This window comes from Manis pentadactyla, chromosome 8 (assembly GCF_030020395.1).
Source record: "Manis pentadactyla isolate mManPen7 chromosome 8, mManPen7.hap1, whole genome shotgun sequence".
Lineage (NCBI taxonomy): Eukaryota > Metazoa > Chordata > Mammalia > Pholidota > Manidae > Manis > Manis pentadactyla.
The window spans coordinates 58540480-58562273 of NC_080026.1; the positions used below are offsets into that span (position 1 = coordinate 58540480).

The window sequence follows — 21794 nt, forward strand, 5'->3', positions numbered from 1 at the left end:
TGTCTTCTCAACCACCAAAGATAAATGAGCTTAGCCTGAAGGACTTGTTCTTGGTTTGATAGCTCCTTGAGGTAGCATTCTTATCTCTTATTTGTGCCTGTGGAACCCAGCCTAGGACTTGGTCCCAGCAATCATTATGCTGATTGAAGTGGGTTGAATGGCCTGAATTGAACTGAGCAACAGCTTATGGTTCTTGTTTACCTTCTCAATGGACTCCTTTTGACTGTTTTGTCAGTACTACCAGTGTAGTGTTATATATTCTACCTTCCAGCTATTTCTGAGAATTGGTAAAGTGTTAGACCATTTGTAGTTTTCCAATCCCCTCTCCCTTCTCCACAATGCCTCCTGTCTCCATCAGTATTGTCCCTGTTTCCTGCAGGCTCCAGGTATCTTGTGGAATTATCTTCCTGTTGCACTGGTACTCATGTCCTTCATCTTCTGAGGAAATACAATCTGCTTGTTGGATTCCCTCTCTTTTCCTGGAGTTCATTGTGATCCATAGAAATTCAAGTAGCTCTAAAAGTTGTTTTCTCTCCAGATTAAAAAAAAAATCCCATTGATGTGGAAACAATCCTCCTTCTTGATTCCAACCTGGTATAAAAAAATACATTGTAATAATGAAATGGGAAAGTGTTTATTATGACTTAAGTGAGAAAAGAACCCCAACATCTTAATGAAGCAGAATTTATGGCATGATTTTAAAGTTGTTAAGACAAAAATTTAGACCAAAAATGTATACTTTGACAAACATGGAAAAAAAAAAGAATTAAATGCTATTCTCATATTGGCTATTGATTAGCTGTTTAGGGCATTTAGGGTATTAATGATTTTAATTGTATTCTCTATACTTGATACATTTTTTTTCATCATGCATAAAATTAACATGGTCTATTTTAAAATGAAAAATATTATTAACATTTTTGTTTATTGTCCTGAGTATAGATTGTAAGCTCTCTGAAGAGAATATGGAAAAGACTGATAGGCTACAAAGTAAATTCTGTTGCAATAGTAGGGTTAAGGCTGACACATGATGGGGCTTCACTTCATAGCCTTCCTTGTCATATGACTGTGAGATTCCAAAGGAATGTAAGGCAAAGTGATGCATGCCATTTATAGACTGGGCTTTTGAATGGAGGTACACCTTGTCCATTCTCTTTCCTCTATTGCTAACTGGATGCATATGGCAACAAAATCCTAAGGGACAGTGGAGCTTGTAGTCCTGAATCACTATTGAAGGAGAATCTCCTGTCCACTTGAACCACTGTTGTAGGAAGTAACCTTTAACAAAACCTTTGTCTTATTTATCTCTGTTTTTCCAGGGTCTAATTGGCATCTGGCACAAATAGATGCTCGGTGTGGGTTTACTGACTAAGACCAAGCTTTAACTTTCCTGACATCTTTGTCATAAAGTTACAAATGGAATATATATCCTTAATTTATTGTAATTTTTTTATAATTTAGATTTAATAAAATTATATTTCATGTAAAATATGATAAGTTTACAACAGTATGTTTCCATTTACTCCCTCAGTCTTTTAGGATTGCTGTCTACATGTGGTATGAAGTGTGATGTACAGTATTACATTTTTTGCTTTAAACAGTCATAGTCTTTTAAAGAAATTAAGACAAGAAAAAGTCATAGTTTTATCATATTCACTCACAGATTTGTTATTATGTATACCTACATTTGGAAAGAAACTACAAAGGAAGTACTCTTCTTTTCTTTATGTGCACCTACATTTCTATCTGGTGTTTTTTCCCTGTAGCCTCAAAAACTTCCTTTAGAATTTCTTGAGTGCAAGTTTTCGGAAATGAATGATTTTAGCTGTCAGTAATCTGAAAATAACTTTATTTCATCATTTTTTTCCAAGAATATCATTGAATAAAGAATTATGAGTTAACAATTTCTGTTTTTTCCTGTAGCATTTATAGGTATCTTTCTATTACCTTACAACTTCCACTGTTTTGATAAAACATTTGCTTGTTCCCCTATATGTAGTATTTTTTTTGCCTAACTGTTTTAAATTAATCTTTTTATTTTTGATTTTCAAGAGTTTGATTATTATGTGCCTATGTATGGTTTTCTTTCTATTTTTTTTCTGCTTGGGATTTAGTAAGCTTTTTGTATCTGTAATTTGCTGTTTTTCAAACAAAATTTGGAAATTTCGAACATTATTTCTTCAAATATTTATTGGTGCTCTCTTTTCTCTCTTCTTTATCCCCGGGAGTCCAGTTACACATATATTATACCATATGATATTCTTCCAAAGGCAGCTGAGTGCATCTTTATTTTTCTTCAATCTTTTTCTCTTTGTCCTCCACATTGAATAATTTCTACTGATTGGTCATTAGGTTGGTTAATGTTTTTTGCAATTACCAATCTGCTGTTGGCCCATCTGTAAAATTTTCATTTCAGATATACTTTTCACCTTCAAAATTTACATTCTAATCATATATTTTCCATTCGTTTGCTGAAATTTCCCACCTTGTAGTTATTACACCTATTTTCCTTTAAGTCCTTGAACATATTTCTCAAAGTTCTTGTATGATAATTTCAACATTGGGTTCATCCTAGGGTCTGTTTCTATTGATAGTTATTTTTCTTGTATGAGTCAAACTTTTCTGTTTCTTCAGATTCACACTAGGTTTAGTTGTGTGCTGGACGAAGTGAAGGAATAGCACATCATGTTTCCTTCCTTTAAAGGATGATATGTTTTGTTCTGATTGGCAGTTAAATTACTGGAGTCTCCTTTTGGTTCTGCCAGGCATTCTTTTATTCCTTGTTAAGGCTCTTATATTTCAATTTTAAACTTGTCAGTAATTCATGGCTTCTACGAAAGGATGTGGTTCTTATTTATCTGGTGTGGCATTTCTAGAGTATAAGATAAAAACCCAAGATGCTCAGTGGGGTCTTTCCACTCTTGATGGGATGTAATTCCAACATTCCTAACACTGCCCAATCACTGTTACCTCCACTCAGGTCTCACCCTTGGAGCAGATGATCTCTGTTAGGTCTGTTGGAGTTTTACCCTATGCATGCATAGGTAACCCTTGGCTAAGTATATTCACAAGAATTTCCACAAAACACATTTTTCTCAGAACCTGGCCCTGAACATTCCAACCCCTTCAGAAGCCTGGAACACCCTGTCTTTTTTTTTTTCCCCTTCCCCTCCCCAAATCACATATCTTGGTCATAAATATTGGATTATTCACACTTTCAAACTGTGGAACACCCTGTCTTTACACCTGTTTACTTCAGGGAGATTACTGCTCTTGGGCTACATCCCTATGTCATGGCAGGAAAGTACCTATAAGAAGAAAGCCAGGGCAAATGTGGGGCTCCCTTTGTGTGTTTTTCTTGTCTCAAAGATCACAGTTTTATGCTGCCTGCTCTTCAGTGTCTGAAAACAGTTGTCTCATATAGTCACTCTATTTTAGAGTTACTTTCAGTGGGAGGGTGTGTCCTGTACCAGTTACAGTGTTATAACTGGAAGCAGAAGTATAAGTGCTGCTTTTGGACATTTAAAAAAAATCATAGAATCTCACCATTCCTCTTTAACAAAAATACACATTTATATAAGCAGTTCATAGTTGCTTTAACTGCTTCAGTATCTTACGAAGGGCAACTTTTTCAACAGTAGTATCAGCAGATCCTATTTGTATTGCTCTTTTTAGTGTTTAAAAACCGTCCTGCAAATACTACTTGATTTGTTCCTTATAATATTGCATTAATTCTATTCCACAAATAAGAAGCAGACTTAAAGATGTTGTCCTAGTTAGCAGGGAGGATTTCAACTGAGATTTTCAACCCAGGAGCCTCACCTCTCCTAACCTATCATCTTTAGTCAACAAAAGTAGGTCTCTCCCTAGGTAAGAGTCTTGTATAAGCTGCCTAGAAAATTAACATTTTTTTGCCCATAATGTACAGACTATACAACATGATAGATCTTGGAAATAGTATTACCATAGATTTTAATTTCTTGCTCTAAAAAAAAAAAACTGGAGCCCATTCTAGCTCAGCAAGGTGATTCTTGCTGCAAACACCATTGCATGTCTCAGGATAACCCCAGTCACCCCACTGTGCTGCACCCCTCCAGCTTCCATCTCAGCTTCCTTTCTGCCCATGGACAGAGGATAAGGAATGAAAATTCAGGAAGGGTTATTGGTATCTTTGACTCCTGCCAAGGAATGAGCATGGGATCAGCATGGGCATGTGCCCTCAGTTTTAAACTGGACAGGTCTCCTATTTTGACTGCTCTCTACTAGCAAGTTTGCACTAGTGAGAGCTGAGGTTTCATTACAAAGTTGTTTTCACCTTTGAACCAATCTCAGAGCCTTTTTATCTCCCATAACAGATGATGCTGCCTCTCACTTACAGTTGCTCATAAATGGTCAGTTGGTTGTGAGCTAGGAGCAGGTGATGAGCTGGCTTTAAGGATCAGGAGTCCATACTAACCACTGCTCTTGCTCACGTGGCACAAGGAGGTATTGTGTGGGAGTGGTCATGCTGGCTGATCCTGCATGGATGATGTTATGTATAGATGATATGAAATGATTCAACCTAAGATACCTAAAGGAAATGGAATTTTGGTACTGAGTTTCAAGAGAATTCCATTGTATTACTTAGACTTTTCTTTTGTTATTACTTCAGTGTAAACCACCACTGGCCATCTGACCTTAGAGGACTCGTTGATCAAGTTAGGTCTGAGGATGAAGGAAGGAATCTAAGTGAAAGGCCTTCCCTGGGCCTGGCAGGGAGGGGGCTGATGAACCCATGCAGCATTCGTGGATGCACTTTGACATATCTCTAAATTCGCCTAAACACCATCAATATCCTCATTTTTCTGGAGGCTCAGAGAGGATGCAAGGGGCTAGGAAAAAAGGAAAACTCTAGCCCAATAGCACAGAGCTAAAGCTGTGTCCACTATTCACTAGCCTTTCTTCTTTGTCCTTGGCCGCACCCAGCACTGCTTGACCTCTGCCCTGAGGGGCTTTTCTGCATGGCCAGGGCCACCTACCGGAACTCAGGCAGTTCTGTTGATGGCTGGGGAATAGGCGGAATCAGGCATCTGATGACTCTCCACTTCTGCTTTCTCCAGGAAATGAGCAGAGACCCAGTTTGAGTGATTCATAGTGAAACACTGCTGAAGCCTGACAATGCTGGGCTGAGTCCCCACCCTGCAAACCTGAGGGGCTGTGGCCTGGTATGGGGACACCCACGCCATCTGATGTCTACAGGCCCTGACTGCCACACCTCTGGTAGGTCATCTTTCACTTGGCCAAGCCAGGCCAGGTCCGAGGTGGGCTTGGGGTTCCTTTCTCTCAGACTGGGCCTACTGGCCTCCTCCTAGAAAGTGGAGCATGTGAATGCACGTGACCACCAGTGCCTGATCTGGGCATGTGGGTGTGGGAGAGGAGGTGAGCTGATGAGCCTGAGTGTGTGCTGGGAGGGTGGTGCGGGCAGTCAGAGCCACTCCGGAGGCTGGGTCTGTTGGGTGTCTGTCACTGTTAGAGTGTGCTGTGCTAGGCTGGGCTTCTGGACCGTCTCTCATCCTCCTACCTCAGATCAAGTCCTTTCTCACTGTTCTGCTAAGGAAGGTGACCTGCCACACCAAGCAGAGATTGGATCCAAGCTTGTCTGGACCAATTTCCAAGGATGGAGGGGGGTGCTGACCAGGACACTCCCTTGCCCAGCCCCCATGCAGGTCTCTGAAGGGTGCCGAGCAGAGTGGGCCACTTCAGACTAGTCACTGAGAGAGAGCTGGCTCTGTCTGGGCCTGTGATTGGCTACTCCCTGAGTATCTGGTAAGTAGGTGCCTCTTTGGACCCCCCTTCCTCATGGGAATTACCACGTCAAACCTTAGAAATGCCATTTTCTAAATGGCATCATCTGTTATGGGAGATAAAGCAGGACCACCTGGCTCACTGGGAATTTGCTCTTCTCTCCCCCTGAAATTGCACCTCACAGAATGATGAACCAGCCTCTCCAAAGCGATAAAGAGCTCATCTGGCAACTAAGGTTTTGTGTATCACATGAATCAACCTTTCCATGGGTGATTCGACTTTGACTTGATTTTCTGCAGTCATCCATTAAATAATTCAACAAGTATTTATTGAGAGCTACTTCCTGCCATTTACAATTGAAGGCTCAAGGGTCAGCTGTCAGGGGCTGGCGGCGCTTGATGCTGTGGGCTGAAGGGGATGGACAGCAGAGGCAGGGAGTAGGGGGATGGTCAGGAGCTGGGAATGTATGTGCCTTCTGGGTGGAGTCCTGAAGGGGAGGAGGGCCTGAGCCATGTGGGTTTCTGAGAGGTGTTTTGGGGCAGGAGAATCAAGAAAACCAAAGGACACTGGAAGAAGCCTGGTGGAGGCCAAGGTGGCAGAGAGGGGCGAGCGGCATGCTAGGTGCCCCTCCTGAGAGGGATGGGGTGGGGTCAGGTCAGGGAGGGCCTTCTTGTCCAGTGTGAGGACCTGGACTTTACTCCCCCAGACTTGGGAGCTTCTAGCACATTGAGGAGATGCAAAAGGAAATTTAGGAAAAGCATATAGGGCATAAGGAGTAAAAGCAACATAAACCCTGTGTGCAGCCACCTTACTGTTTATTTCTTTTTAAGATGATCAGCATCTTTGAAGTCGTCTGTGCTTGTCCTTTTTCCAGTCTTGTCACAGAAAACTATTATCCTGAATTTGGGGCTGTTCCCTTGGTTTTCTTCATAGTTTTACCTCATATATTTCAATCGTTAGTTTTGCATGTTTTGAGCTTTGTAAATAAGGATTAAATATGCCTTTAGACTTGCCTAATTTGCTCAAATTATGTTTCTGAAGTTCCTTCGTATTGTTGTGCATGCCTCTAATTCACTCCTGTGTACTGCTGTGTGGGTGCTGCTATGTATGAATAGATCTCAGTGTAGTTCTCCATGTTACTGTTGAAGGGCACTGGGATATGTCTAGTTTTGTTTTTCTTTTCTTTTATAAGCTGCTAGGTGCTCTTGCATGTGCAAGCACTGCTGGGACTCTCCTCATATGTATGTCCTGAGGCATGTGTGCAAGAATTCCCAAGGGCATATACCCTAGGAGTGGAATCCGTAGGTTATAAGATATACATATCTTCAGCGTTACTGGATGATTCCAAATCGTTTTCCAAACCAGCTGTACCATTGTACCCACCCATCAGCAATACGTAGAAGTTCCCATTACTCCACCTCTTCACCAACATTTGACATTGTTGGAGTTTTCATGTTTGCCAGTCCAGTGAAAATGAAAAGCTGTCTGTTTTAAATTTGCATTTCCTGGATTACTAACATTAGGCATCTTTTTATATGCTCATTGCCTGTTCTAGATTCCTTTTCCAGTTCGAATCTTTTGCCCATTTCTCTATGGAATCACCCTATAGATTTTTTGTAATTTAATATGTAGTCTATTATCAGTCCTTTGTTATTTTGTATGTTATAAATGTTTTCCTCTTGTTCATGCCGTTTCCTTATATTTGTTGTGACTTCTATTAATGGTCTAATTTCTTAATTTCAAACAAGCTTAAGTTATCAATGTTTCCTTATGATAGATAGACACCTGTTATGTTCTGAGAAATTTTCCTTCACTATAAAGTCATACAATTATTTTCTTGCATTTAAAAAATTTTTTTAAATGATTTTTGCCTTTCACATATAAGTCTTTAGTCTCACCTAGAAATAATTTTTTTTTTCTGTATGGTGTGAGGTAGAGGTTAACATTTTATTTTATGTTGTTTTTCCCATATGGATAGCCAAGAGTCTTAGCTCCATTAATTAGAAAGGCCATTTTTTTTAGCCACTGATCTACAGCAGCTCTGTTGTAAATCAAGTTGTCATGTGTATGTACATGGCATATATACATATATGGGCTTCTGTTCTCTCCATTCTGTCAATTTGTTTATCCCTTTGACAATACTATATAATATTATTTACTATAAGCTTATAATAAATTTTAATATCTGGAAAGAGTCTTTTCATATATTTTTTCCCTTCTTTTTTCATTCTGTCATGACATTCTTGGTACTTTCTTCCTTCATATGAATATTAGAATCAGTTTATCAGGTTCAACAAAAAAGCTATGTTCAGATTTGATTGCAAATTAAATTTGGTGGAAAGTGGTATCTTTATGAAAACAACTTATCCAGTTCATGAACAGGTATGTCTCCTCATTTACTAAGAACTATTTAAAGTATTTAAATAAAATTTTATAACTTTCTTCATAAAATAGTTCATATTTTGCCTAGATTCACTCATTACTGGTTTGTATTTTTATATAATTTTATTGCCATTGAAAATATGTTTTTTGACTCATTAAAAATATGTATGCTTGCATTTAAAGAAGAATCATTTTAGATCTTCTCTGGGTAGCAAAGGTAGAAGCAAGACTACCAGTTAAGAGGCTGTTGTGATAATCCAGGCTAGACATAGTGGTGGCTTGCCACAGTGCCATAGTAGTAGAGGTAATGAGAGGTGGTCAGAGTGGTGACCTGCTTTTTTGAGTGTGGGATTTGATGGTGTTTGAGGTGTACGATGTGGGAGAGAGCAGTTAAAAATGACTCCATAGGAACAGGGTGCATGGAATTGTCATTTATTGAGCTGGGTCGAAGGCAGAAGGAACATATTTGCATTCGGTAATACAGGGTTGGACATACAAAGTTGAGAGGCCTATTAGACATCTCCAAGTGGAGAAAAGAAGTCTTGGCACCACCACCTGCCCCCATGTGACCTTCCTGCCGGGGCTAACGAAACCAGAGGTGTGGCTACCTGGGGGAGAGTGAACAATACCTTGTGCAGGAAGGAGAGGGGGAAGATGAGGTCCTCAGAGCTCTTTGAGCCACACTACAGAGCTGCTGTTCCCCATCCAGTTGCAGCGCGGGCTTTGCATTTGCTCTCTCTCCAAGAGCTGCAAATGATCACCGTGCACTTCGCACCTGAGATGATGTCTCTAGGCAACGTTCTTAAACCCTTGGCTGATGGTCCCATTTGAAACATTGCACACCTGTCAATCTTCAAGTCTCAGTCCTAGACCTATGCTATCCAATACAGTACTCTCTAGCCATACCTGAAACAGAGCCGGTCTAAATTGAGATGTAGTGTAGGTATAAAATGCACATCAGATTTCAAAGAAATTACAAACAACAGAAAAAGAAATGTGAAATATCTCAGTAATACTTAAAAATATTGATGATATATTGAAAAGATAATATTTTGGACACATTGGGTTAAATAAAAAATACTTTTACATATATTTAAATAAATAGGTTTTATTAATTTAGCCTATTTATTTTTACTTTTTAAGTGTGGCTACTAAAAATTTTAAATTACACAGGTGGCTTGAATTGTGGCTGGCTTTGTATTTCTGTTGAGCAGCACTCCTCAGAGGAGTGATACTTCTTGTTCTTCCGCCAGGACATTTTTTTGCGGGGAACATAGTTCAAGAAGGATGGGAAGTTAAGAAAGTGGAAAGTAGCTTGTCCCAAATAATTCCAAGGGGAAAAAAAGTATGGAGGGTGAGAAGAATGGATTTAGCACTTAAAATAAACCAGGCACTGGGCAGAACACTGGTATTTGTAATCTCATTTAATCTCCACAATGAGATCAGTTTCACTACTCCTATTTTGCAAATGAGAAAATGGAGGCTCAGAGAGGTAAGGTTCATCAAGCTCTTACAGGAAGTGACTCAGCTGAGATTTGAACCTAGTTCCACCTGATGTTAAGGCTTGTGTGCTTTGCATTAGGCAATACTAACACTAAAGAGTTGAGAAGACAATACTTTGGGATAGGAACAGGCAATGTTTGGCAGAAGAGTGAAAAGGGCTCCTCCCTTTTGGAAAATGGTTAATCATTTTCTGACAATTCATCTTCATGGGTGATTCTTAGCAAATAAAAAGACTGCATGGGGATGCCTTCTCCCAGTATTGCCTATAACAGCAGCAGAGACACCTGTACATCCTGTTATTAGGAAGTGAGAGCGGCAATGATGGACAATTGGTGCAATGAAACCTTTTACATCAATTACAAATAAAATATGCTTGTAAGTGAAAAGTAGTAGGCTTATATATGTGTGTGTGTATATATATATGAAAGGAAGGGAGCGACACACAGCAGCAATTCACCTGAGAATTCCGCTTTATTAGGGAAAGGTGCTGGGTTATATAGGAAGGGGCATGGGGTGATTGTGGTGTCACTTCTACGGGGCTGGTGGCTATTGGCTAGGTGCTGGGATTAGGGGGGCGAGGGGTGATTGGGGTTCAGGTGGCGCCGGCGGGAACCGAGGACCCGGAAGAGAAGCAGGAAGTTCGCCATCTTATGGGTGGGCGCCCTTCATTCCCCCCTTTCTCCTCTATGGGGTTGTGGACGTTGCTTTCTCTCTGACTGCTTCCTGCTGAACGGGGGCGGAGAAGGGAGTGAGGGCTTGAGGACTGGGAGGAAAGGGTTGATAGGACTCCCCACAGTAAGGACGAGTAGATGTGGACTTCTTCAGGTTGGAAATCAATGAAAGTTCCCTGTAACCATAGGTCGAGGACTTGTTGATTCCAATGGTGCCAAGAGGATACGGGTGCCAGAAGCCAGGCGTCTGCGGCCATTGTTTCCAGGAACAGTTTCCAGCGGAGAGAGGGGTCCATCTCAGCGTGTGGTGAGGAGGCTACGTGAGGGTGAGGGATCTTCTGTGGCTAAAAGCTGGTAGTTCCTGAGTAAAAGCTGGTTGAAAGTTTGATTAGAGATTTTACCAACTTGGGATTTGATAAACTTTACAAGGCAAGAAGAGACAGGCGAGGAGAATGATTATTATAGGGCCTGCAATGAGCCAAAGCCAGGTAAGGAAGGGGTTTGTTAGTATTGAAGAAAATGGGTTGGAGGAGTAATACTGTGGGTACCGGGAGTTACCCATGTAGTGAATGGCGCAAGACCAGTAGGGACATCCCCCGTAGGTGTCTGGCCATCGCCTGCAACAGGCTTGTTTTTGGTCATAGAGGAAGCAGAGGTAGGGAGAATAAAGGTAGCTGCTAGTGAACACTTCGGTGGAGGGAGGAAAGTGGAGGTATAAAGGCTTGGAGCAGCCTTTCAGAGGGCAGTCTGATGTGGCAATGAGGGCAGTAATTTTTGTTTGATGCTGAGTGTAAGTCTGTCTGACTTTGAATTGCCATACAAAGGAGGCTGGGGTGGCGGGAAGACAATGAGGAAAAAAAGTGAGAGAGAGCGAGGGAGCAGTAAAGGAGGAAAAAGTCATGATTCGGGTATGGATGGCAAAGGGGGTGAACGGAATTTTGGAGGAAAGAGGACAGTAAGGTCAGGAGTCTGGAGGGAGGGAGAGTCTGTAAACTTTTGTAGGTTAAGAGATCCTTTAGGTGATGTGGGGACAGAATGGTAAGGGGCGTTTATGAGCTTCCTTCTGCAAGAGCTGTCCAGCGGCTAACGCCCGTAGGCAGGGGGCCCATCCCCGAACTGTGGGGTCTAATTGCTTGGAAAGATAAGCTACTGGGGCAAAGGATGGGCCATAATGTTGACCTAGGACTCCTAGAGCTTGACTGGACCTCTCATGAATGTATAATGAGAAGGGCTTCAACAAATCAGGAAGATGGAGAGCTGGGGCTTCCACAAGGGCTCGACGGAGCTTAATGAATGAGTGTCGGGGTGAGGAGGATAATTTTTCTTCAGGGGGGCCCTTGCTGAGGTCGTATAGGGGTCTTGCCAACAGGGAGAAGTTAGGGATCCACGCTCTAAAATACCCAGCCAGGCCTAGAAAGGAAAGGATTTCTGTCTTGGTTTTGGGAATGGGCAGGTCAGAGAGGAGCTGTTTCCTGTCTAAGGTAATGGACTTTCTTTGTTGAGATAGAAGAAATCCAAGGTAAGTGACAGAAGGGGAAGAGATTTGAGCTTTGAAAGGGGATACCTGGTAACCTCTGGAAGCTAGAAGGTTAAGTAGGGAGGCAGTGTCAAGTTGAGACTGTTCCCACGAGGGACTGCAGAGTAGAAGATCGTCCACATATTGTAATAAGGTGGACTCGGAGTGATCATGATGAAATTGTTTGAGTTCTTGAGCTAGGACCTGTCCAAAAATATGGGGACTATCTCGTAAGCCTTGTGGCAAAACTGTCCAAGTAGTTGTTCAGAATGTCTTGTGTATGGGTCCGTCCAGGTAAAGGTGAAAAAATCTTGGGAGGAGGGGTCCAGAGGGATAGAAAAAAAATGCATCCTTGAGATCTAGGACTGAGAAGTGGGAGGCCGAGGCAGGGATCTGCGATAAAAGGGTGTATGGATTTGGGACTAAGGGATGGATAGGGACGATGGCCATGTTGATGAGGCGAAGGTCTTGGATGAGACGGAAAGATCTGTTGGTTTTTTTAACAGCTAATATGGGGGTATTAAATGGGGAGTGAGTAGGTCTGAGGTAATTTTTGTTTAAAAGATCTTGAATGATGGGTTGGAGGCCTATGAGGGCTGAAGTGGTTAGGGGGTATTGGGCCTGACAGATATACTGAGAGGGGTCACATAATTTGATAGAGGCAGGAGGACATAGAGCCACGGAGGGGCTTGTAATGTCCCAAACTTTGGGATTTACCGGATGTATGAGGGTGGAACTGGAGCTTTCATTGGGTAGAGGGGGGTCATCGGCTATGAGTGCCATTAGAAAGGGAGTACTGGGGGCTGTGGGAGTGGATATAGTTATGGAAACATGGAGGAGAGAAAGGATGTCCTGTCCTAGTAAGGGGATGGGACACTGGGGCATAACCAGGAAGGAGTGGGAGAAAGGTATGGGATTGTCCTGGATTGTGCATAAAAGGGGGGGGGTTTAATGGGAAAATCTGTTTACCTCCTACCCCGACTATAGGAGTAATGGCAGGCGTGGTAGGGCCCCGGTATTCTCGCAAGACTGAGAAGGTGGCTCCTGTATCTAGGAGGAAGGAGATGGGGCGACCGTCTACTATTAAAGTAACCCTGGGCTCCTGTTTGGTGATGGAAATGTTCGGGCGAGAAGCCCTTGGGCCCCGTCACTCTTCTTCTGCCAGCCCCACTATGGTGGGCTTAGGATGGGGGTTGTTCGTCCAGCCTCCCCTTTGGGTGGCTGGGCAATCAGACCCCCCAGTGGCCCTTTTTGTGGCATCTGGGGCATGGGGTGGTAGGAGATCTGGGGGAGGGGTACGACCTTGACCAATGTCCTTCTTGACGGCACTTGAAACAAGCTCCTGTGGGGGGCTTGTTTGTAGAAGGGCGCCCAGGTTGTGGTTTTATCAGCTGGGCCAACATTTGGAAATTGGCCTGGTCAGCCTTTTGTTTACGGCGTTCTTTCTCCTCCTCCCGGTTATGGAAGACTTTAAAGGCCACTGTTAGGATCTCAGTCTGTGGGGTAGCGGGGCCCTGTTCTAACTTTTTGAATTTAGCTTTAATGTCGGGGTAGCTTTGAGCTAGGAAGTATGTCATAAGGACATGTCTCCCGTCAGGCGTTTCTGGGTCCAGGCTGGTAACTGTCATAGGGCTTGAGTGAGGCTGCCTAAGAACTCGGAGGGAGCTTTTGAAAACTGACTCTTTACGAGCTGCCTTTTTCAGACCTGCTATTAAGCAGCAGGCGAAGATATCTCGAGAGCGGAGACCCACGGCAGTGGGGGACTGAAGGGTTCTGGCTCAGTCTGTGGGGGAGAAACAGGTGATGGGGGCAAAGACGGAGGAGGCTCTTGGGACTTAGAGGGGGGCTGAAAGGCTCAGGCTTGATCTACAGGGGGGTGAGGTTGGGGAGGAGATGGTGGTGGAGGAAGGGGGAGGGGCTGTTGTAGGAGAGGAGGGGGAAGGAGTGAATGGGAGGCTTCTGTGGGGGAGACGGCTTGCAGGCTAGGAGAACTTGGGGGGAGGCGGGGGGAGGAGGCGGAAAGCCTCGGTATAGGGAATCTCCTTCCATTTTTTCAGGCGCTGGCAGTAGTTAAAGGATCGCGAGTGATGTTAGGATCAAGAGTTCCCCCTGCGGGCCTCTGGTTGTTATTGTCTAGGGGGCATGTCGGCCAATCTTGGGAGCAGTATTTGTGGAGAAGTCTTGGTTTTATATCAGGCGTCAGGGAGAGGGTGGCTAGATGCTTGAGCAGGCATTCAAGAGGTGAACTTTCAGGGAGGGATGAGGAGGCTCCCATGGCTACAGGACAGAGAAGGAGACAAACAGGGGACGACGAACGGAGACCCTCAGACTGGGAGCAGACGGCAAGGAGACAAAGGGCGTCCCCGATGATCCTTGGGGGTCTGCGGAAACTCGTGTACGAGTCGGTTTGTTAGGAAGTGTGGGTCGTCACCCAGACTCCTCTAAGAAGGCAGAGTGCCGGAGTCCGAGGTACCTGTACTAGGAGTTTTCGGCGGAAGGAACGGAAGGGGGAGGGGGGGAGGGAAGGGAGCGTTCTCATCCGCAAAGGAGTCACCTCGTTTATGGCTGTTGGAGGAGGGGCCTGAGGGTCCGCCGCAGCCGTGAAGGCCTGAGGCAGGGAGAGTTCCCTCCTTGTCCCCGAGCGTCAGGGCCTTGCCGGACGATCACGGTCAATGGTGCTGCGATAGCTCGGGGAAGAGTGGCCCGCTCCGGGGGAAAACTTACCCCAAGGCCAGAGAGGAGGGGTGAGTGTGAGGAGCCAGCGCCGGAAAAAGAGGACGAGGGCAAGCTGCCGCTGGTGTCAGGGGGAGGACGGGGCCCAGTTGGGGTGTCCCATCTCCCGGGTTTCGGCACCAATGAAAGGAAAGGAGTGACACACAGCAGCAATTCACCAGAGAATTCCGCTTTATTGGGGAAAGGTGTTGGGTTATATAGGAAGGGGCATGGGGTGATTGTGGTGTCACTTCTACGGGGCTGGTGGCTACTGGCTAGGTGCTGGGATTAGGGGGGCGAGGGGTGATTGGGCTTCAGGTGGCACCGGTGGGAACCGAGGACCCGGAAGAGAAGCAGGAAGTTTGCCATCTTATGGGTGGGGGCCCTTCAATATATATATGTATACATATTGCATATATATACAGTACATATATGGTATGTAGTGTATATAAAACAATAAGAAAATTGTCCAGGTAGCACTGAGATGTGTTTTAAAGGATAGACACAAAATATAAAAAGATACACAAAGGTGAATAAAGATATGTACACATGAAGAAATTGTGTGTTATGGAGGTTAATCAGAGAGTACGGGGAGTTGATAGTGTTGAAACATGCTTCCCTGAACCCACAGGGCTCTCCCTCCGTGTTTTTGAGCAGGGACCCGATGATCAAGGGCACAGTGGCTCCAACGTGCAGAAGGTTGCAGGTTGAAAGACGCGTGTAACAAAGGCAGGGCCCAACGCCCCCGCGGCTCTTTTCCCTGGGTCTCTGATGAGAGCGTGGGCAGCCTAGGATGGGAGCGTGAGCAACCGAACTCCCACCCCCACACGTGCATCCGGCACACGCGCAGCAGCTGCCCTGGGTGGAGGGAGGAGGTTTAGGGGGCACTGCCACGGGGTTTGGGAGCAAAGGATAAGTAAAGGACCAGGAAATTAGTTTGGGACAATGTCCAGATACTCAAAAGAGAGTAAACCAGACAAACCTGGGGCACCACCCTGCAGTCGGAATAGAGTCTTCTTCTATTTTAGTTTTTCCTTACATTCACCTGTCTCCGGGAACACTTCATTACGTAAATGACAACCTTACCGGATCAGGGTAACTGAAATGGGACCATGGCCCCGTCTTGGGACGACGGAGGGAAGGGGCAGTTTTCCCTCGGAATTCTACTGCGTCCCCCTACAGTCTCCTGTCTGAAATACCACCTTCACTCCAAGAAAGACCTCTCCTTGCACAATTTAGTGCCTGAATAGTCTCTTTTTGGGGTGTGCATTTAACGTGATGGTCGCCCTCTCCCCAAAAAACCATTAAATAATTATGGCACTTTGTAACTGAAAAACACTTAGAATTAAGGAGATAGGAACAAGGAAGAAAAAGTATTCACGAATAATGATAACACAAGGAAGAAATTGATGAGTTTCTGTTATTAGCGGTGGTAGGTACCGAGAAATGGGAATTACAATGTGTGCACTTTTATTTTACTTGACTCCACAAACTGCCTGTGCACAAGTGACGTTCACTCCCAGGCTCCCCTTTTCACCTCACATGCGGTGTGCGTCACCCTGCACACGATACTGTATTAGATGAGATATATGTGGGTGCAGTGTTGCAAACTGGGAAGTGCTGTCACATGCTTGTATGGTTGCTTTCTAATCACAGGATGGCCCAGTGGTGGCAGGAGCTGGGAAGTTGGAGAGAGGAGGGTTGTTTCCTGATTGGGGCATCAGGGAATCCTGTGTCCAGGAGGCAGCCAGGAATTGTGTTTGGAAGGAAGCAAGGCAAGGAAGGACTTTCTAGGGAAAGGAGACTCCTGAGTAAATGCAAGGGTCAGGGTGTGAATGGACAGTTCATTCGGCCAGACCCCACTGGGGGGTACAGTGGGAAATTAGGCAAGAAAGGAGGTTGGGCCAAGAGCTTGGGAAGAACATGGGGAGCCAGTGAAGACACTCGAGCAAGAGAGTGACATGGTAGGCTGTGTTCCTGAGCCTGGAGCTATGGGAGTGGGTGGGGGGCAATGGGAAGACTGGAGACAGAGAGGCTGGCCACAGCAGAGCTGGGACAGAGGTGAAGGAACAGTGGGCCCACGCTGAGCTGCCAGGAGAAGCCCCACAGAGGGCAGGCACCCATCTCACCCACTTGTGTAACATTCTGAGGTTCCTTGGCTCCTTTTGAATTTCCTTGGTGCCATTCTCCCATTTCCTGGGCATGCAGGAGGATTAGGTCTAGGTGAGAAAGTATTCCTCACACACGAAGAAGTTCACCAGTCTGCAGGAGACTCATTGTGTTTAAACATATTTCAGGTCTCAGAGGAGATATTTGAAGGCTCTGAACATGAGGCTAATCTGAAAAGTAGACCTTCATTGGTGGGCAGACCCTTAAGGAGCATCTATCTATTCTAGGCACTTTCTGTTAGTTAGAGGTGCAGAACTGAGCAGCATAGGGGCAAAGAGATTCAGCCCAGGGGCTTGATGACCCTGCTTCCCAGCTGCCAGAACAGTTGTTTCCTTGCTCTGTACTTGGATGGAAAGCATCATAGGGCAGACTTCCATCTGAAAGTGTCTCTTTCTTATTAACCTAAAAGCAGTTTTCAGGATCCAGATTTCCTAGCATGGTAGAAGACAGGGAGCCCAAGAACACCAGTAATTCTCTTGATGTTCAATGGAAATGTTTGTCCTTGCTTTGTTGTGATTTTTATGATCCATGAGAATTAAGAATTAATTCTTTAATTCATTCTCTGATTTAGTCAACAGTTTAGTGAGAATTGAGATGCTTATTTGCTTGTAAGTCAGGAATCCATACTTTCAGAGACATTTGAAAGTTTAACCAGTTATTTTGGTGTTTATTTTCTGACCAAATTATACTTGAAATTTAAAAAGCTAAAATAGGATGATTGTATGAGCTGACCAATCCTGGAAATCTTTTCATCTCTTGAGCCTTACCAAGTGGCCTGAGAAATCTAAAGGATGCTGCAAAGTCCCTGGTGGTTTCACTCCCCAGGGAGAGTGGAGGCTGAGCAATGGGTGGGGCAACTTGCGACTGCAGACCTTCCTGACCCAGCCCTTGCCCACTACCTCCACCCTGCATCCCCCCTGCCCCTTTGTGTTTCCTTCACTGGGAGCAATTCACTAACCTGTCCACAGCCTTATTTCTCCTCCGCTGCTTCTGTGAAGCCTCTTCTACCATCTTCCCCTGCCCCTCCACCCCATCTCACCCCAGTAACCAGTTTCTTCCTCCTCTGCCCCCTTAGTGCTCGATTCCTCTTCCAAAGGGTATACTGCATGCATTGTATTATAGCCTCCCTTTTCCTGACTCCTCTCCCCCACAGGCTGTGAGCACCTCGGAGCAGGGCCTGGGACAGCAGCTAGCAGAAGGTTGGCACAGTCTGCTGAGGGCCCACAGTGACTTCCAGGATGGCTGAGTGGAGCAACGGTTGTGTCCATTACTGGCATTCGTGACCATTTCACAACATATACCCTCAACTCCATTGCTGCTCCCTGTGATCCAGCCCCTTTGAACCCCACTCATTTTCCTGAACATGCATGCTGCCTTGGGGGTCCCTCTGCTTGGTTCTGGGCTCACCTGGCCCCCATTCCTCAGTGCCCAATATGGGCACCATCTTTTCTGGGAATCCCTCCTAGACCTCGAGCCCCTCCCCAGGTTGGGCCTGAGCCTCCTGTGCCCCACAGCTAGGCACCTTCCTGCCCAGCACCTTCTCCACTGTGTCTCTTCCCCTGCTGCCCACCCATGCTCCCCTGAGTTGAGCTTTCTAGCCCAGGGTGTGGGCCACAGGAGATTCTGCTCCTTGCATGTTTAATAATCAAACAACCCATCACATGGAGAAAGCTGAATAGAGCTGCAGTTGAGCTGGCTTAGCATGGGGAGTTGAGTGTTGAGTGTTGAGTGTTCAGTCCATGCCCATCCCATGCCCGGCCTACTGAACCCTTGGCCCTGTGGCTCCCAGAGATCAGATCTTCCCTGGGGGGATGGCAAGAGCATAGGGACTTGCAGTGTGAGCAGGGCCAGGCAGCAGGCCTGGTGCTAGATTTCATTGGACCAGGGGTCAGCAACAACTTTGCCAGCCCAGCCAGAACCCCCCTGCAGGGCTGCCGGCAGTAAGTGCTTCCAGCTAGTACCCAGGGTGCCCCCCAGGTATATTCTTACCACTGCTGACCACTGTGTCAAGACAGCCCAGAGTGGTAGAAGGGGATGGAGGGCTTTGAAGTCAGAAAAGTCTGGGTTTGGCCTTGATTCTGATGCTTACTTTGACTGGTGAGTTACCTATTTTCTCTGAATCTCAGTTGCTCTGAGTCTTGCTCTGACCACCTGTATAATGTGAATAACAACACCTATAGCACAAGTCTTCTAAAATTAGAGAACATTGACGGCTTTGTAAGTACATTCTCTTTCCGTTGTGGCCATCCTTACTTGAGCAGCACCAGTGGAGACGTTGCCAGGGATTAGCTCCCACACTGTAGAGGCTCCCAGTCATGTGGCTGGGCCTTCTGTGCTGTCAGCAGCCCATGTCTCTGTGCGGACAGTGACAACTCAGTGCAGTTAAGCTTCGAGGGTCTGGTCAGGGGAACTGCTCCCTGGCCATTGCTGACAATGTGGAAGTCGATACCGAGATATGGGACTGGGCCCCTTCTGCAGGATGCTGCAAGTTCCCATATTCTGTTGCTGTTACACAAACCACAGAGGTGTGTGCTGGCCGGGAGGTGTGGGCTGGAATCAGAAAAAGGAAGTGTTGAGGGCCATGGGAGATGCTTCCTAACCTGCCTGGTTCCTGTCAGAGTTCCAATATTAGTCTTGGGGGAATTCCTGAACTTCTGCAAACAACCTGGGCTGCCTCCTTCTCCTATTGAGTCATTGGAGGCAGGATACAGGCCCCTGGCCTCTTCTGTTCTCTGCCTGTAGGCACGCTTAGCCCTGGCTGATGGGGAGGAGAGGGTCCTTGGAGGGTTGTGGATGGCACGGGGTGATGGCTGGCCCTTGCCCCAGGGCACCCTGGTACTGCTAACTCCTCTGCACTCCTGCCTCTGTGTGCAGGGTGCTGGTTTCCCTGCCTGCCCTCTGTGGTGCCCTGCGTGGGCTCTGGTTCTTCCCTGGAGCCTTGCTCTTGGGTCAGCCCTTCTGTTCCTGGGTTCCACCCTTCATCTTCAAGGTGGCCAAGTCCTCACCTCTAAGGCTTCAGTTTGGTCCACTCAGTGTTCTGACATCCATTCAAATCATCTCTGTGAGAAAACCAAGATTGGACAGACTCTGTGGCCAGGCCAGCAGGGAGGTGATGCCAAAGAGAAACTGAGTCCAGGGTGGGACAAGGGCAGCTTACCCAGCCTCAAGACTGGGCCCTATGGAGTGATGGAGGACCCGAGTACACCGCAGAGGGAGAAGCAGCCTTAGGCTCCCTCCTGCGGGCAGATTGCAGGAGCCTGGGGGCGGCAGCACGCACCAAGGGGGTGTGGTGGGGGTGTGGTGGTGGGAGTTGCTGCTGTGAGGCCTGTGAGCTGCAGGGCAAGAGGAAGGGCACTTTGTGGACACCTGGCCTGTGCTGGAGATGCTCTCACATACATTAGCTGGCAGCTGAGTGAGATACAGGAGAGGAAAGTGGGAGGTGGAGGGGATGTCCAGAGACAGGGCTCTCTGGGTGACTGAGGGGACTCAGGGTGGGTCATGGCCATGGCCGTGCTGAATGCACAGGCTGTGTGGCCCTTGGGTAGGGCAGGCAAGGCAGGAGGTCACGTGTTCCACGTTCAAAGATCTTTGGTTTTGGGGCCTGCAGTGTGGGGACTCTCCAAACCAGCAGGAACAGAAGCAAAGGGACCTGTTACTACATTTCAGAGCCTCCCGTCCCTGCCACACTGCACATGCGCACAGGCCCTGGCTCAGGAGCTCAGGGAAACACATGTGATAGAAGCAAGGTCTTGCCTCACAGGATAGGGTGGGGAGAGAACAGTGTTTGGGAAGCTGGATCTCCCAAGGAAGGTAGAGTGTTGGAGAGGCTTTGGAGGCAGACACACCCTAGGTCTCAGTGAGCGACAAGCTCCTGCTTCCCAGCCTCAGTTTCCACATGTGAAAACAGCATCCTTGGCATCCACCTTATGAGATCACTGTGTGGTCCAAAGAGTGTATGCACTGGGCCTGGAACTTACAGGCCTTCCACAGGGCTGGGCTCCGGCCTGTCTGCCCAGCCCGCTCCTTCTGACCTGGGATGACCTGGTACCGCCTCCCCCATGTCCAGCCACTTCATCCTCTCACACAGCGCTGTTTGGGGTTTTTCCTTTGGCCTACGGCTGGGGGCTGGGAGGAGGGGCCATCAGGGTGCAGCCATGCTAGATACAATCTAGATGACAGCACATTTTTAATTGCAAACACCTTCTCCAAGGCATCTTGTCAGGAGATGGTCCTCAGGGAGTGTCCCCTGAACCAGCTCCTCAGCACCCCAGGAAACTCATTAGAGATACAAATTGCTACCTCAGACCTACTGAATGGGAAATTCTGGAGGTGGAGTCCAGAAATCTGGGTTTTAATCATCTCTTCAGGAGATTCTGATGCATGTCAAAGTTTTAGGACAACTGCCTTCAGGATCTCCTTCTCCTAGAGGGTAGGTTTTAGGCTGAAGATTTGACTCTTTACCACCAGAAAGCTGGCGGCAGAACTAAGCAAGGCACATCAAAGGGAGTATCAGAGTACTGTGGCCACCTGTCAACTTTCTCCTCATGGAAACCTCGAGATTGTCACTACCTAGATGTTGGTCTTCACGTCTGTCCTTTATTCTTTTTCTCTGTGTATCACATGGACTATGCTCTCAGGCCCCATACCACATCCTGTAGGAATTCTAATGTTCTTGCTCACTTTCTGAAAATTCTTGGGGACTTGTGCTGTCCAAGCCACTTCTATCTCTGGTGTCTTCTGAGTCTCATTTGTACCTCCTATACCGTCTGTTCTCTGCTCAGAGCTAACCCAGCTGTGGAACACAGGGCCTCCCCATAGTCTTTCTGACACAAGTGCCCCATGGGTAGCAAACATTTACTGAAGTCTGGGGCCAGAGGACAGTTCATGTCCCACCCTTGAAAACACCACCTGGGGTAACCTCCTGATGCTGCTAAATTTCAGGTGACTCCATTTCCTCATCTCTAAGGGAGGATCAAAACAGACCCTGTACCATGGGGCTTGGGGAGAATTAAATCACTTTATGCACTCAAAGCCCTTACACAGGGCCTCCTGTGAAG

General features: G+C 46.3%; 1 protein-coding gene across 6 annotated transcripts in view; it reads left to right on the forward strand.

Moving 5' to 3' along the window:
* Positions 1–5100: 5100 nt before the first annotated feature.
* The window catches only part of WDFY4 (WDFY family member 4), a 314583-nt gene continuing 297889 nt past the window's right edge, over positions 5101–21794 (forward strand). For 2 of the 6 annotated variants that reach the window (XM_036916599.2, XM_036916598.2), the window contains exon 1: positions 5108–5259. In XM_036916599.2, coding sequence (XP_036772494.2) covers positions 5229–5259 — 31 coding nt within the window. In that variant the 5' untranslated portion in view covers positions 5108–5228. The other 4 variants (XM_057505763.1, XM_036916603.2, XM_036916601.2 and 1 more) reach the window with 4 other exon arrangements.